At 46.5% G+C, this 14,685-nt stretch overlaps 2 protein-coding genes across 3 annotated transcripts in view; one reads left to right on the forward strand and one right to left on the reverse strand.

The window, feature by feature from the left end:
• Positions 1 to 1,524: 1,524 nt before the first annotated feature.
• Positions 1,525 to 9,905, reverse strand: FKBP3 (FKBP prolyl isomerase 3). 2 transcript variants are annotated; one of them, XM_042453843.1, is made up of 7 exons: positions 9,682 to 9,883; positions 7,247 to 7,348; positions 6,574 to 6,681; positions 5,001 to 5,136; positions 4,339 to 4,406; positions 2,617 to 2,714; positions 1,529 to 1,698 (listed from the first exon to the last, which is right to left on the reverse strand). In XM_042453843.1, exons 1-7 carry the CDS (start codon positions 9,781 to 9,783, stop codon positions 1,644 to 1,646), a joined length of 669 nt encoding a protein of 222 aa, XP_042309777.1. In that variant the 5' UTR covers positions 9,784 to 9,883; the 3' UTR covers positions 1,529 to 1,643. The 2 variants fall into 2 exon arrangements, with proteins under 2 accessions (XP_042309786.1, XP_042309777.1); XM_042453852.1 differs by lacking the exon at positions 6,574 to 6,681 and having other exon boundaries at positions 1,525 to 1,698; positions 9,682 to 9,905.
• Positions 9,906 to 12,169: 2,264 nt separating this feature from the next.
• The window catches only part of FANCM (FA complementation group M), a 67,624-nt gene continuing 65,108 nt past the window's right edge, over positions 12,170 to 14,685 (forward strand). Inside the window, exon 1 of the mRNA XM_042445832.1 lies at positions 12,170 to 12,645. Coding sequence (XP_042301766.1) covers positions 12,207 to 12,645 — 439 coding nt within the window. The 5' untranslated portion in view covers positions 12,170 to 12,206. The remainder of the gene's footprint in view (positions 12,646 to 14,685) is intronic.

A 14,685-nucleotide genomic window follows, 5' to 3' on the forward strand; every position in this document is an offset into this window, starting at 1 on the left:
TGGAGCCATTGGGCCTCCCTAAAGGACTGAGCCCTCCCAGAAGGCATCCTACTCCATCCTGGCCTCCGAGGGGGAGAGAAAGGTAGGCCAATGCCATCGGGCCTGTCCTTAAGATACAGAGCCCTCCATCTGCCTTGGTCCAGGCCTCAGAGGGAGAGAAGAATGCTGGACCTGATCCCCTTCCCCACCACCATTCCCTTTTCTTTTTGTGTCATGTCTTCTTAGATTGGAAGCCTGAAGGCAAGGAACTGTCTAATTAAAAAGATTGTATGTACAGCGTTGTGTAAATTTACAGCGCTATATAAATAAAGCTTAATAGTAATAATAGTAATAGTAATAATAATAATAATAATAATAATAATAATAATAATAATAATAATAATAATAGTGTAGCCTCTCTCTTTCCAGGGTCCTACCTATAAACATCTTTTAACAGGACAACCACACACTTGGATCTACTCGGATACCAACAACAGTGGGATTCAGGTTCACATCCAAGTAACACTCTCACAGAAAAGACTTACGGATGACCTGAATAGATTAGAAAGCTGGGCCAAAACCAACAAAATGAACTTCACTAGGGAGAAATCATGCTGGAGGACCTTCAGATGCCCAGAGAAGGAACGTCTAGGTTCTCCAGCACAACTCTATGGTCAACCTCTGCCCAAGTTCCACTGGAGGATCTAGAGATTCCTAGAGAGAATATTAATCAAAACCACAAATGAAGTTGCAACCTTACCTTAAAGGCTCGACAGAACGCTCCAAAAGGGCAGTCTATAGCCACCTGTTTTTAGGATGCAAGGAGGCTACAGCAACCAAACGCTACGGCCTCCATTAGGACTAAAAAGAACCCACTAAAAGCATGTTCTTTTTAGTCCAGGTGCCATTGGCACCCTTATGGGCAGCAATGACACACACAGCGGCATGGTGACGTTTGGATGCTGCACTGTGCCTGTGTCATGGTGGCCCCTATGTGGATGCGCCATGGATGGTGCCAACGGTGCACAGTACGGCTTGGGAGCGTGCGGACCCTTTGCATTCCCAAGCCCTAAAATCGGCCAGCAGTCTGTACCAGGCCTCAGTTATTTTTAAGATAATTTAATAACCCTGATTTTAAGAAACCCATCTGAATGTTCCCAGGAACTGAAGTCCAAAATCTCTTAAAGGACAAAGTTTGGGGATCACTTTTCTAGACTGTTAGACCAGGGGACAAGCAGCAGTCTCCTGCTGCCTCAGCATCCAACATGTAGCAAAGACAGCACTTAAGCCACGCGAAACTTGACCACTCTAGCGAAACCTTCCTTTATATTATAAATGTAATGCAATTATGTCTTCGGAATTAAGGAAAAGTAACTGCTAAGGAGCCCCCTCTGCTTTCCACTAAAACACTTTAGATCTGCCATTTCTGGTGAGCATCAGCCTGCAGCCCTTTGGAAGGAAGTATCTGCTGCTGTTCCCAAGAACGAAAGTGAGGGCCAAAACCCAGATATAAACCAGTCTTTAATGAGGTTGAGGCTGTACAGAAACGGCAAGAAACCCCCTCCCCTCCCCACCCCCCAGCTATAAGCCCACAAGGCCACTTTTGTCTTTGCTGGACTCTGGCGTCTTCACCGTTCGCCAGGGCTGAAGAGAGCCACAGTCCCTCACTCAATGTCCACCAGCTCAACTTCAAAGAAGAGTTTTGCGTTGGGTGGGATCCTGAAGTTGGGAAGTTAAGGAGGGTCTTCTACAGCAAGAAGTGTGTGTGTGTGTGTGTGTGTACACACTTAACAACAGTGATTTCAAACATTTGGAAGGAGACAAAAGACTGAGGAATTAAGTTTCACAAGATGGAGGGGGAGAAAAGCACTTTTTCGTGAGTCACACACATGGAGGTCTAATGCTTGAGGAGAGCTGGGTCTGCAATGTAAAACATGAGTGCTTCTACACTGTAGAAATCATACAGTTTGACACCACTTTTAAATGCTTTATCTCCAACCTTGGGATCCCTAGGGTTTGCAGTGTCAAGGGCTTCTCTGTCCAAACGTGTTGGTACCTCCCCAAAACTACAGGTCTCAGGATTCTGTAGCATGGAGCCACGGCAGCATAGCTCACACTCAGTCTCATGGCATAAACACTTCCAAAGACAGAGGCATTTTTATTCTTGAACTATAAAGCCCAGGACTGCTGGCATTTGTCTCTGGAAACTCAGATAACCATGAAACCAAATATTTATACTGATAGAAGAAATCGAATTTTTCCTTTTTTAAAAAAAAGCTGCTTCAATAGCCATTTTTTAAAAATCCCTTCAGGCAACGAGACACCCCCCCCCCCATGAAATGTGCCACAGGAGACCCTCAAACCTGTTTGGTGTGCTTTGTCCTCATTCCAAAAGGGAGGAGGCTGCAAAGGCAAAGACTGTCATGTTGCAAACACTTTTGCTCCTTGGCAGTCCCCTCGTCCCAAACATCTCTCAATATATAAAAGGTATACAGGGTGTTCCAGGACATATCTGCCAAGGATGACAAGCCCATCATCTTGTGCCCCTTTCTCCATGTTAAATCCCACACCTCTCCTCCCTTTGGGTCAGCTGTCCGTCCGCCCAAAGCAGCTCAGCTGTCACCTTGGCAAGGATACTTGGCATCTGGCTGCCCTTTCTTCCCGTAAGCCCATTCCGGTTCGATTTCCAAGCTAGCCTTCTCTCCTTTGCTCATCGTCAGCAAGGCTTCATCCCACTGAAAAAACAAAACAGAAACGTCTGAGGAACAAGAGGGAATGGGACCCATTTCTGACTGGGATGAAGAGGAAGCCCCTCTGCTCTTTGGCAGAAAAGAACTCCATCCTGGTTAAAGTCTCTTTAGACACTTCTCTATTTTAATATGTACTAGAAACAATCTTTAACTCAAGCGCCAGATTTACTTACTGGATGAATGCTGCAGTATTATTACTATTATTTATATCTCACTTTTTCCCCAAAATTGGGAGTCGGGGCGGCTTACGATTAAAAGAACCCCCACACTGTGGGCCCTTTGTATCTGCTGGGATTTGGTCCCAGGACCCTCCATGGATAACAAAATCTGGATGCTCAAGTCCCATTCAAAACAATGGCAAAGCAAAATGGTGTTCCTTATATAAAATGGGAAAATCAAGGTTGATTTTTTGGAATTTATATATTTTTAAAATATTTTCAAGCTGTGGATGCTTGAATCCGTGGTTAAAAAACCCATGGATACAGATTAAAAACACACAAAAGTGAACATTAAAATAGAACTAAATGATTACAGTGTTAAAACGGATCACTTGTTAAAAAATAAAATACAGTTTTAAAAACAGTTAACTATAAAACAATACCACACCCTCAATCTGTCCTTTGAAGACTTTCTGTTTCAAAGGTCTGTCAGAATAAAAATGTCTTGGCCTTCTGATGGAAGGACAACAAGGAAGAGACTGGGAGCAGACACCAAGAAGGCCCTCTCACCGAGAAGGAAGATGTGAGTCAGAGGCATGACACTCACCTCTCCAGATCCACATGCGCTGCATTCATGGATTCTTCCAGCCTCACGTGGAAAATATAATTCCAAAAAGCAATCTTTGATTTTGCCATTTTAAGTAAGATACCATTTTATTACACCATTGTACTTAATGGGACTTGAGCATCCACAGATGTTGGTATCCATGGGGTGGGGTGGGGTAGTGCTGGAACCAAACCCCAGCAGATACAAAGGGCCCACTGTATTGCAAAGCCATGTTCGAACAATGCCCCATAGGGTTATATGATCTACTTGATGGGTGAAGGGACAGGCTCCTGCACAATACTGAACCCAAGCCCCAAAGGCAGAAGCCAGTCCACAGACTGGCATTTGTTTTTATGTAGAGAGTGAGGGGGCTGCTTGTGCCAGCTCTTCTCCCCCCCCCCCCCCCGAGCTGCCAGGAAATAGAGGCTGCCCCTCTATTTCCTTTCACAAGGGACTGGCATGCCTGCGTCTAGGTCAGTAGTCCCCAAACTGCCCTTTAAGAGATTGGCTAATAGTCTGGGATTCTGGGAGCTGAAGTCCGAAATCCCTTAAAGAGCACAATGTGGGGATCAATGATCTAGGTGCTCATGGATAAGCTTGCTGCTCTAGGCCACTGGGGTTTAGACCCCCAACTGGCAAAGGAAAAGAAATTGCTTCACCCTGCTGTCCCATCCCAGTGCAAGTGGGAGGTTTGATGGGATGGAGCATATGTTAGCCCCTGTTCTTGCTGGGAGGAATCTAGGCAGGTGGACTGGCAGCTGCCTGATAAAGGATGTTTGCCAGTAATGAGAAAAAGGCACAGGACACTGACAGACGCACGCCAGCTGCACCCGCCTGTACTTACACCACGGATGACTTTACCGACTCCGACTCTAAAGCTCAGAGGTTTTGCAGCTTTCTTTTTCTTTGCACCTGGAAAGGCAATTGGAAACAAATTGGTGAGGCTGGGGGCACTGCAGCAGATCTGGTGCCACTAGTAACCCCACCCCTTAGTGTGGCGCCAGAATCTTTCCCAAGGCTGAAAGGGCAGGAAATCAGAGTCCCACCAGACGGTGCTGGATTCCAGCTCCCATCAGCCTTGCTCAGGATACTGGGGGCCAGGGAAGATGGATTTCCTGCATGGCAGGGGGTTGGACTGGATGGCCCTAGTGGTCTCTTCCAACTCTACGATTCTATGGCAGGCATGGCTCAGCAATTTCCAGGCGGCTACACATTTCCCACCCCTTGCCAAGGGATTTTTTATGTGCCTACCTCCTTGAAAAATGACCAGTCCAAGCAAGCTAGTGGAAAATTAAACCTCCACTGAGGGCTGGATTGTGCCCTTGAAAATCTACATGAAGAATTCCCTGAGTGGAATGTAAGCTAATTATACAGCGGCCCCCTTTCATTCCAATGAAGATATTTCCCATCCATCATCCTGCCTTCACCCACAGCTGCTTCGATTTTCAAAACTTGGGTCATCAGTGAGAGGAAGACTGATACAGACAATCCTTGCTGAGCACTTACTTGTCTGAATATTGCTATCGAAGACTGTTCCATCTTCCAACTTCCCTGTGTACCAGCAGTGAACAATGTCACCCTTTTTTGGAAAGTTGATTTTATCTCCCTTTTTCAGAATGGCCTTGGTGTATTTTGGAGGACCCTGGAAGCGGAGAGGAGAAACAACCACCGTCACATTCGTTTTTTCACTGTCCCAAGGGCACTGGATTTGACCACAATTAAGAAATGAATCCAGAAGTCTAGTACAAGAACAGAATCCTAGAATCAGAAGGGGCTTCTTAGGCCACTGAGTCCAGCTTCTTGCTCAATAAAGAGAATCCAGCTAGGACATCCCCAGCAGGAGGAAGCTTTCAAGGATTTTAAGGGACCCTGAAAAGAGGTTTCCTGCAATCTCCATCCCCACCATGATCTTAAAGGCCACTGGTTTTCCTTGTCTTTCTTGCGCATCAATAGTTTAACTGACAATTGCCGCTGCCCCTGGATCCTTCGACTGCCTCTCTGGGCAGCATTTTGCCCACTTTGGGAGTCGCTGAGCTAGAGCATCCCCAGCAACAGGTACCTGTCCAGCCTCTTTTGGAAGTTGTCCAGAGAAGGAGGGCCCTTTCTAGGCAATTGGTTCCGCTGCCAAACCACTCTCACTACTAAGAGGTTCCTTTTGGAGTTCAATCAAAATCTACTCTCCTGCAGCTCCAAACCATTCAACCTGATTGAACCTGCCTCCTCCTCTCTAGAGCAGCCCTGGAGGTAATCATGTCATCCCTCAGTCTTCTCTTCGCCAGGTGAACATGCCCACGTCCCTCAAGCGTTCCTCATCTGTTTTGCTGGTATCAAATCATAACAGGGAAGAAAGCTATAGTCACACACTGCCTAATGATGCAGTGCCTGTTTAAATCCCATTGAACAGAGCGAGACTTATCTTGGAACAAAGGTGAAGAATATTGTAGTGAAACATATCAAACAGAAAATCCAATCTATGAAGGAGGTTCTCAAATTGGGAGCAGATGCATGATGCATTCACCTTTGTCTGAACTAGACCAAGGCACAAAATGTCCAGAAAATTCAACAACTCTGACTGATCCACAAGGAGATCCATGAAGGCAATTTCAGAAGTTCAATTCAAATTTAGTCCCTCAAAATCTTCATGAAGTGCTTCCATTAACACAACTGCCCTTTCCAGATAGAGGGGTGTGAGTTTGTGTGTGTGTGTGTATCTTTTTCCAGTGGGGCAAATTCTGGAAGTCTGAACTGACACCTACATACTTCATCTAAGAAGATCATCTCTCCCCCTCATATCAGGTTAGGGAAAACCTTCCCAGCCCCATTTTTGTGCCCTATCCCTGCACATGCATTCCTTTTATACATATAAACTCCCACAACTTAAGAATAAATGATCTCCAAGCAAAGTGTGTGGCCCTCAAGTACGTCTGTAGCCCAGAACGTGGCCCTGCTTGATCTTGCTGAGTTGCCCTCCTTGCTGGGCGCCCTCTTCTCCTCTCCTACTCGGCTTCTGCCTTCTAACCTGCCAGGAGTCAGGAGTGGCCAAGGATGACTGAGTTGCTTCTCCTCTCGCTCAACCCACCTCATCAACAGCTTCCTCCTGCTTGGCTTCTTTTGCCTTGCCTTCATCAATCTTGACATATTTCACCTGTTCTGCCAACTCCTCAGGGCTCTCGGTGCCTTTAAAGCTCTGGGGGGGGGGGGGGGGAGGGAAAGTACATACCGTAAGTAGTGGCAATTTGCCCGCTGTGACAGAGACTATAGCAACATTTAGCATTGATAGTATGGGATATTCTGGCCAAATAGCTGTTATATTATTTCACTGTAATTATCTTACAATATCCCTATAAGAAAAGCCAGTGTACTGATCGCCGTACTAAGGCTAAAACTGAGCAGCTGGCCTAAGGCTGCCAATGGAGTGCAAATGTAACACATTTCAGCTCCAAACAACTTGGCACAGAAAGCTTTGACCAGCATGTGAACCTAAAAAGCTGTTACCAGTCCTAATCCTGCAACCTAAGCCTCGACTCAGCAGCAGGAGGTGTGCTGGGGCTTTCCCATTTCTGCCATCTCCAGGTTCCCTAGCAATGCCAAGGACAAGGCCTGGCACCTTCGAGATGCAAAGGACCTGTTCTTCCCACTGATCTGTGCCACCCATCTCCAACTGACACAGAAATAAACAGCCTCCAGAAGAGGGTGAAATCTCACACACCACAAGGTTTCTCTAGCTGTGCTCATGCAAAGAAGCCTCTTACCTTGGTGGCAAAGAGCAGGTTATAGGCTGTGATTAACTGATCCTTGCTGGCAGTCTTAGCCACGTTTTTTATCTGCCCCAGCAGTTTGTGTTCGGAGAGGAACTGAAAGGGGAAAAAACGGTGTGTTTGTTATTTGCGGGTTTTCCACATTCACGGGGGGCCTGTGCCCCTAACCCAGCGAATGTGGAGGGACGAGTGTAACAACAACAACAACAACAAATCTTTATTTCTTTCTCACTTTGTCTCAAGGAGGAAGAGAACAGGAAGAAAGAATGTATAAAGGAGACAGACTGGAAAGGAAAGAGTGACGTATAGAAAGAAATCTGGAAGAGAATTTAGTAGAAGGTATTGGAAGGGAAGGTGGAGAAATTAAAATGGGAGGAAGAGAGGAAGGGAAGGAAATAGGAGAAATAGGAAGAATGGAAGGAAGGATGATGGATGCTTATTAGCTATGACAATTATAACACTACAGTGTTATTCAATGACTTAGAAAGGGATTAGAACTAATGTAATCTTAGTATGATTTATGGGAAACCGAGTCAAAGAAGAATTATGTTATTGGACTGTATAATATGCACTGCACAATCCTCCAATATTGTTATTATGCTTCAATGCTTTATGGAGAAACCATCTATTTCCAAGGCGTTCCTGGGATCTGGTCTCTGGGGAAGAGAGATGTGTTTTCTTTATAGAAGTCTTTCATCTTATTTCTTTTGTGTTCTCTTTATGCTTCATGTAATAGAGAACCTTCCAAGACTGATGAATGTCTTGTGTCTTGTGATGTTTTATTTAATCAAATTCTGTGTGGGAGAAGGCAATCCCTTCAGTAATCTTTGTACTATGCCCAGAAAGTAAGCAAATAAAGTGGGGTGTGGTTGTGTCGTGTGCCTCCAAGTCCTTTGTGACTTATGGTGACTCTAAGGGACTTTTCTTGGCAAGATTTGTGGAGAGGGCTTTTTAATATCACCTTCCTCAGGGGCTGAGAGAGTGTGCTTTGCCCAACGTCACCCAGAGGCTTTCCATTGCCATAGGTTAATCATCAATCATCTATGACACCATCACTGAGCAGAGATTCGAACCCCGGTCTCCAGTCTCCAGGGTCACGGTCTAACGCTGAAACCATTTTGCCGTTCTGGCTCTCACTCGCAGCCTCATAAAAACAACCATCCTGAACTTTTTCATGGCTGGCGGAGACAGTGACAGCTTTCCTTCCTCAGGGTTCAGGGTACGCAAACGTTGTTTCGCACGCAAAAAATTATTAAGAGTACAGCCGCCGCTCTGTTCTCGCAGACATGAGATCTGTGGCTTGGAAATTCATGGAGGGGCAACCTCCATTAACTTCAATGGGGCGCGTGCATCGGCCAGTCTTGGTTTTCCTGCGGCGGAAACGGATCCCCTGCGAAAATGGAGGTCTGACTGCATTACGCTGTGTAACATTAAGTCCAGGCTCTGCGTAGAAGAAGTACATGAGACACAAAGGGATTCTGCGCTTAGACATGGCTCCCGTCGCATTGCGGCTGATGCGCTCTTGGACTTCAAGCCGTTCCTGATTCACAATGATCTTATGACCGAGTGTCTATATCTAATCTCTAAGTTTGTATCTATACATCAGTCTGTATATCATATATAAAATATTCATGTATTATTAGATATATCTATCCTTATATTATATATAGAAACTTATGTGTATATATATATATATATATATATGTATTCTCCAAATTTGTATCTATACATCAGCCTATATTTCCAATATATACATGTACTATTAGATATAATTAGCTCTATATTAGATCTATAGAAACCTATACATATATATATATATATATATATATATTCTCCAAATTTGTATCTATACATCAATCTATATAATACATATATACATATACATGTAGTATTAGCTATACCTAACTTTATATTATAGATGGATATAAATCTATCTATCTATGTTCTCCAAATTTGTCTATATACATCGATTTATATCTCATATATATACACACAAACATATGTATTATTAGATATATCTAACTTTATACTATAGATATATAGAAACCTATTCTCCAAATATGTATATATAAATCTATAAATCTAATACACATACATACTTATACTATTACATATCTCTAACTTTATATTATACATAGATGTATATAAATCTACATATATCTATAGTCTAAATTTGTATGTGAATAAACCTCTTTCTCTCTAAATGTGAAAATACAGGTAAAGCTATGTATCATATCTACAGCATTAGATAGATTTAACTTTATATTCTATACATATATATATATATATATATATACAGAGAGAGAGAGAGAGAGACTTCTGGGTATGTAAATAGTTTTGTGCTATATATACATATACTGCACACACAGTGAGAACCCTTCCCTTCCTTCCCTTTCCAGCGTGAGGCCGCGTGTCTCTCTCTCTCTCACCCGATGCGCGGCCTGTTCCTGGAGGAAGCGGACGATCTCCCTCTTGGGCAGCGCCTCGCTCCGCAGCTCCTCGGGGCTCCAGGGCCGCGCGGGGGCCTCCATGCCGCCGCCGCCGCCGCCGCCTCCACGCCCGAAAGCTCCCCTTTTTCCTCACGCGGACAGGACTACGCGCCCCAGCATGCCCCGGAAAACCAACGCCGCCTCCTCCGTCTCCCATTGGCGCGTCGGCCTTTCCTTCACCGCAACTGGCCAATGGGGCGACACCACGCCTCCGGAAGTGGCTCCCGAGGCACGCTGGGTAACGTAGTCCCAGAGGCCGGAAGTCGCCCCCGCACGTTCTTGGACAGGAGAGTTTCTTCTGAAAAGACGTTCCCTGTCATTTCGTTCTTTCTCTCTCTCCCCTCGGGCCTTTTGGCTTCGGCTGTCAGGAAATAGAATGCGGAAGGCGGGGAGACTCCTACTCCCCTTTAATCCTTAAGGAACCCTCGGCGCAAAGCATGCCGGGAGGGGGTCCCTGCTCCGAAATCTGCGGAAGTGACGCAGAAAAACATAGAGCTATAAAAATTAGATATAAAAATAGACAGATATAAAAATAGAGATATATACATATAGAAATATGAAAATATAGATATAGGAAAAAACATAGAGATATAAAACATAGAGATATGAAAAAACATCAGTTATAAAGCCCTCCATGGACAGGCCCCTCCTTACTTATCAGACCTTCTCTCTCCTCACCTTCCCACTCTGTTGTTCCCTCCGTTCTGGTAGTCAAGGTCTGCTGTCTCAGCCCAGGATTTCCTCTGCCCCATCCTGGATTCGCCCCTTTTCACTCGCTGCTTGTTAGAATCCTGTTAGTATTCTACCAGATAGTGATTAGTGTTGTGGTATAGTAGTTGGGGATGATGGGGCTTTAGCTGCAGTTAGGAATGTAGATAGTGATGTCTAGTGCATAGCAGGGCCAGGTGTCTTAAAGGGTGGCCTTGAGGGCCTGGCTCTCTGAGCAGGGAATGTGGTTTCAGTTCTGTGGGAGCCAGGAGGGGCTTTGCTTGGTGGGCTCCTGCATGGGAGGGGATTTTGGCTTTGGGGAATTCCGTTACTTTGTCTGTGGGAGGGTGTGGTTAGTCTCAGCTAAGAAGCTGAGTGAGGCACATGTCTGATTTTGGATCTATCAATAAAGTGCTGTTGATTCTGTAATCAAACTGACTGATTGATTGTCTGGGATTCTGGGTGCCAACTCTGACACTGCCCCTCACTCCTGGAACTTTCTTCCCCCACAAACAAGAGCCATCACTTCTTTAACCAGCTTCAAAACGGAGTTGAAGACCATCCTGTTCAGGGCAGCGTTCCCAGGCATTGCATCATTGTCACTTGCTATTTGATGTTCTTTTGGTGCCTGTTTTATCAAACCATTTCCTGTATTGCTATGTTCTTTATATGTATTATCCTACTAGAGAGGGCCCTTCCCTGCCACCACTCCCTTTGTGTCGTGTCTTTTTAGATTGTAAGCCTGAGGGCAGGGAACCGTCCAATTAAAAAGATTGTATGTACAGCGCTGTGTAAATTTACAGCGTTTTATAAACAAAGGTTAATAATAATAATAAGAGATAGGAATTAAAATCACTTCCTTGAACCCTATGGTGGCATCAAAGGGTGCACCCGCACTGAGGAAATAACCCGGTTTGACACCGCTTTGGCTGCCACAGCTATGGAATCCTAGGAGTTGTAGTTTTCTGGGGCACCACACATCTCTCTCTCTCGCTCTCTCAGAAAAGACCTCACACAAAACTGTCCCTTTCCCCTTCTTCAGCGCTGAGTGCGAGTCCTGCCTGATGCTGAGGCTTCTCCTGGAGAAAAAAAACTTCCAGAGGCTCTATCTTTGGATTCTATCACAAAACTACAGTTCCCAGAATTCCCTAGCACAGAGGCAGGGCAGTAAAAGCAGTCTCCAACTGGGTTATTTCTGCAGTGTGTTTGGGAGCCCCGTCTAACACTCAAACGAGGCTGGGCCTCATATAATATAATAATATCTCGCTATATTATAATATGTTACAATAGATTACATCCTATATATTATATTACAGTAGAACATAACACTGTATTATACATTATAGCATAATAATTCAGTATAAATGTAAATTCATGCTGCTCAAAATGGAGGACGTTTTTGAATTCCTCCCGGACAGAATGCTGAAATGTAGGACACGTCCGAGAAAAGGAGGACCTCTGGCCACTTGCTCCACACAGTACTCGCAATTTGCCCTAAGCCAACGGGGTTCCTCCTTCTTTCATTTCTTCCTATCTCTGCCGCCCGCGGGAGGCCCAATCAGAGCCGCGGTTGGTCTGGACGGCCAATCAGAACCTCGGACTCTCTGAGCGGCCAATCAGAGCCGAGAGCTGTCTCGTCGACCAATGAGGACTCGAGGAACCGTCTGCGGCGGCCTTTTCGAAGATGGCGTCTCAGTGGTCTCCTTCCAAGATGGCGGCGGCTGAGGCGAAGGGCTTCGCGAGCGGAGAGCGGTGAAATGGCGGCCGGCGGCGGCGGCGGCAAAGGAAGAGGCCGGGGCTGCCCCCGCCGCCAGGCCACGCTCTTCCAGTCCTGGGCCCCCCGGGAGGAGGCGGCGGCGGCGTCGGAGGCTGCGTCGTCGTCGCCTTCTTGTCCGGGGGGCTTCATCGGGGGCGCGGCGGGGCAGGTGTGGCTGTTCCCCGGGGGCCCGGGGGCGGAGTGGCGCGGGTACCAGGCGCGGGCGGCGCGGGCGGCGCTGGAGGCCAACACGCTGCTCTGCCTGCCGACGGGGCTGGGCAAGACGCTGGTGGCGGCGGCCGTGGCCCTCAACTTCTACCGCTGGTTCCCCGCCGGGCGCGTCCTCTTCCTGGCCCCCACCAAGCCCCTGGTCGCCCAGCAGCGCCGCGCCGCCGCCGCCCTCGCCGGCATCCCCGCCAGGCACCTCGCCCAGATCACCGGTGGGCGCCCGGAGGGGAGAGGAAGAAGGGAAGGGTGGCTGGAGGAGGCCCTCCTCTGGGGATGAGGGGCCAGCAAGGGAGGCCCTCGGGAGGGCAGCGGGGAACAACCAGACTCATCGCCATTGGAGTCCCAATGATAGGCCAGCCAGGGCCTCCTGGGGACGATGGGCTCTCTGATCCTCTCCTGACCTCAAGGCACACGTAGGGAACACTTTAATCCCATTCCACTCCTGACTGTTCACTCTTTTTGGCTCTTCCTCCTGGGGATGATGGGTTATGGGCAAAGGCAAGGAAGCAAGGAAGATCATGGCCAGGATGGTAATGATAACAAGGATGGCCGTGGTGAGAACACCCGATGGAACCTCATTGATAGACTTGCAGACAATCCCTCCTGGGAATGATGGGTCAGCTGAGCCCTTTTGGGGCTGGAAGAAAGAATTGGGGCATGATTATCAAATTTGCAGAGGACACCAAATTAGGGGGAATAGCTAATACTCCAGAGGACAGGATCAAGATCCAAAATGACCCGAATAGACTAGAAAGCTGGGCCAAAGCTAACAAAATGAAATTCAACACAGAGAAATGTAAGGTATTGCACTTAGGGCGGAAAAATGAAATGCACAGATATAGGATGGGTGACACCTGGCTGAATGAAACTACGTGTGAAAGGGATCTAGGAGTCCAAGTAGACCACAAGTTGAACATGAGTCAACAGTGTGATGCGGCAGCTAAAAAGGCCAATGCGATTTTAGGCTGCATCAATAAAAGTATAGTGTCTAGATCAAGAGAAGTAATAGTGCCACTCTATTCTGCTCTGGTCAGGCCCCATCTGGAAGACTGTGTCCAGTTTAAGGAGCCCTGGAGGCACAGTGGTTCAATGCCTGTACTGCAGCCACTCACTCAAAACCATAAGGTTGCAAGTTCAAGACCAGCAAAAGGGCTCAGGCTCGACTCAGGCTTGCATCCTTCTGAGGTCGCTAAAATGAGTCCCCAGATTGTTGGGGGCAAATTAGCTTACAGTTGTAAACTGCTTAGACACTGCTTAGGCGGTATGAAGCGGTATATAAATGAAGCTTGTTTGTTTTGTTGTTTTGTTTGGGCACCCCAATTCAAAAAGGACATTGAGAAACTGGAGCCATGTGTCCAAAGGAGGGCGACTAAAATGGTGAAAGGTCTGGAAACCATGAAGCCCTATGAGGAGAGACTTAGGGAGCTGAGGATGTTTAGCCTGGAGAAGAGAAGGTTAAGAGGTGATATGATAGCCCTGTTTAAATATTTGAAGGGATGTCACATTGAGGAGGGAGCAAGCTTGTTTTCTGCTGCTCCAGAGAATAGGACCCGGAACAATGGATGCAAGCTCCAGGAAAAGAGATTCCAGCTCAACATTAGGAGGAACTTCCTGACAGTAAGGGCTGTTCGACAGTGGAACAATCTCCTCCGGAGTGTAGTGGAGTCTCCTTCCTTAGAGATCTTCAAGCAGAGGCTGGATGGTCATCTGTTGGGGATGCTTTGATTGAGAGTTCCTGCATGGCAGAAGGGGGTTGGACTGGATGGCCCTTGTGGTCTCTTCCAACTCTATGATTCTATGATAGGACGGACAGCAATAAAAATGATGGTGATGATGAGAAGAAGAAGAATTCCACTCTAACTTCCACGGTGGTGTCAACCAGTGGAATCCTGGTGATAAGCTAGCCAATCCCTCCTGGAAATGATGGGATAGGTGATCCTTTCCTGCCCCCTGGGGCACACATAGGGAACGGTTTAATCCTATTCCACTCCTGACTTTTGACTCTTAGCTATTCCCCTGGAGTTGAGGGGTTAGCTGATCCTTTTATGCCCTGGCAAAGTACACATGAGTGGAAGAAAGGCGGGATAGCAATAAAGATAGTGAAAAGAATAATGATAATAATGTCCCTTTCACTCTAACTGCCATGGTGATATCCAATGAAATCCTGGTTATAGGCTAGCCAATCCCTCCTGGGAATAATGGGTTAGCTGATTCTTGGCTATTATTATTATTATTATTATCACCATCATCCT

The sequence above is a fragment of the Sceloporus undulatus genome, chromosome 1 (genome assembly GCF_019175285.1).
Source record: "Sceloporus undulatus isolate JIND9_A2432 ecotype Alabama chromosome 1, SceUnd_v1.1, whole genome shotgun sequence".
Classification (NCBI taxonomy): Eukaryota; Metazoa; Chordata; class Lepidosauria; order Squamata; family Phrynosomatidae; genus Sceloporus; species Sceloporus undulatus.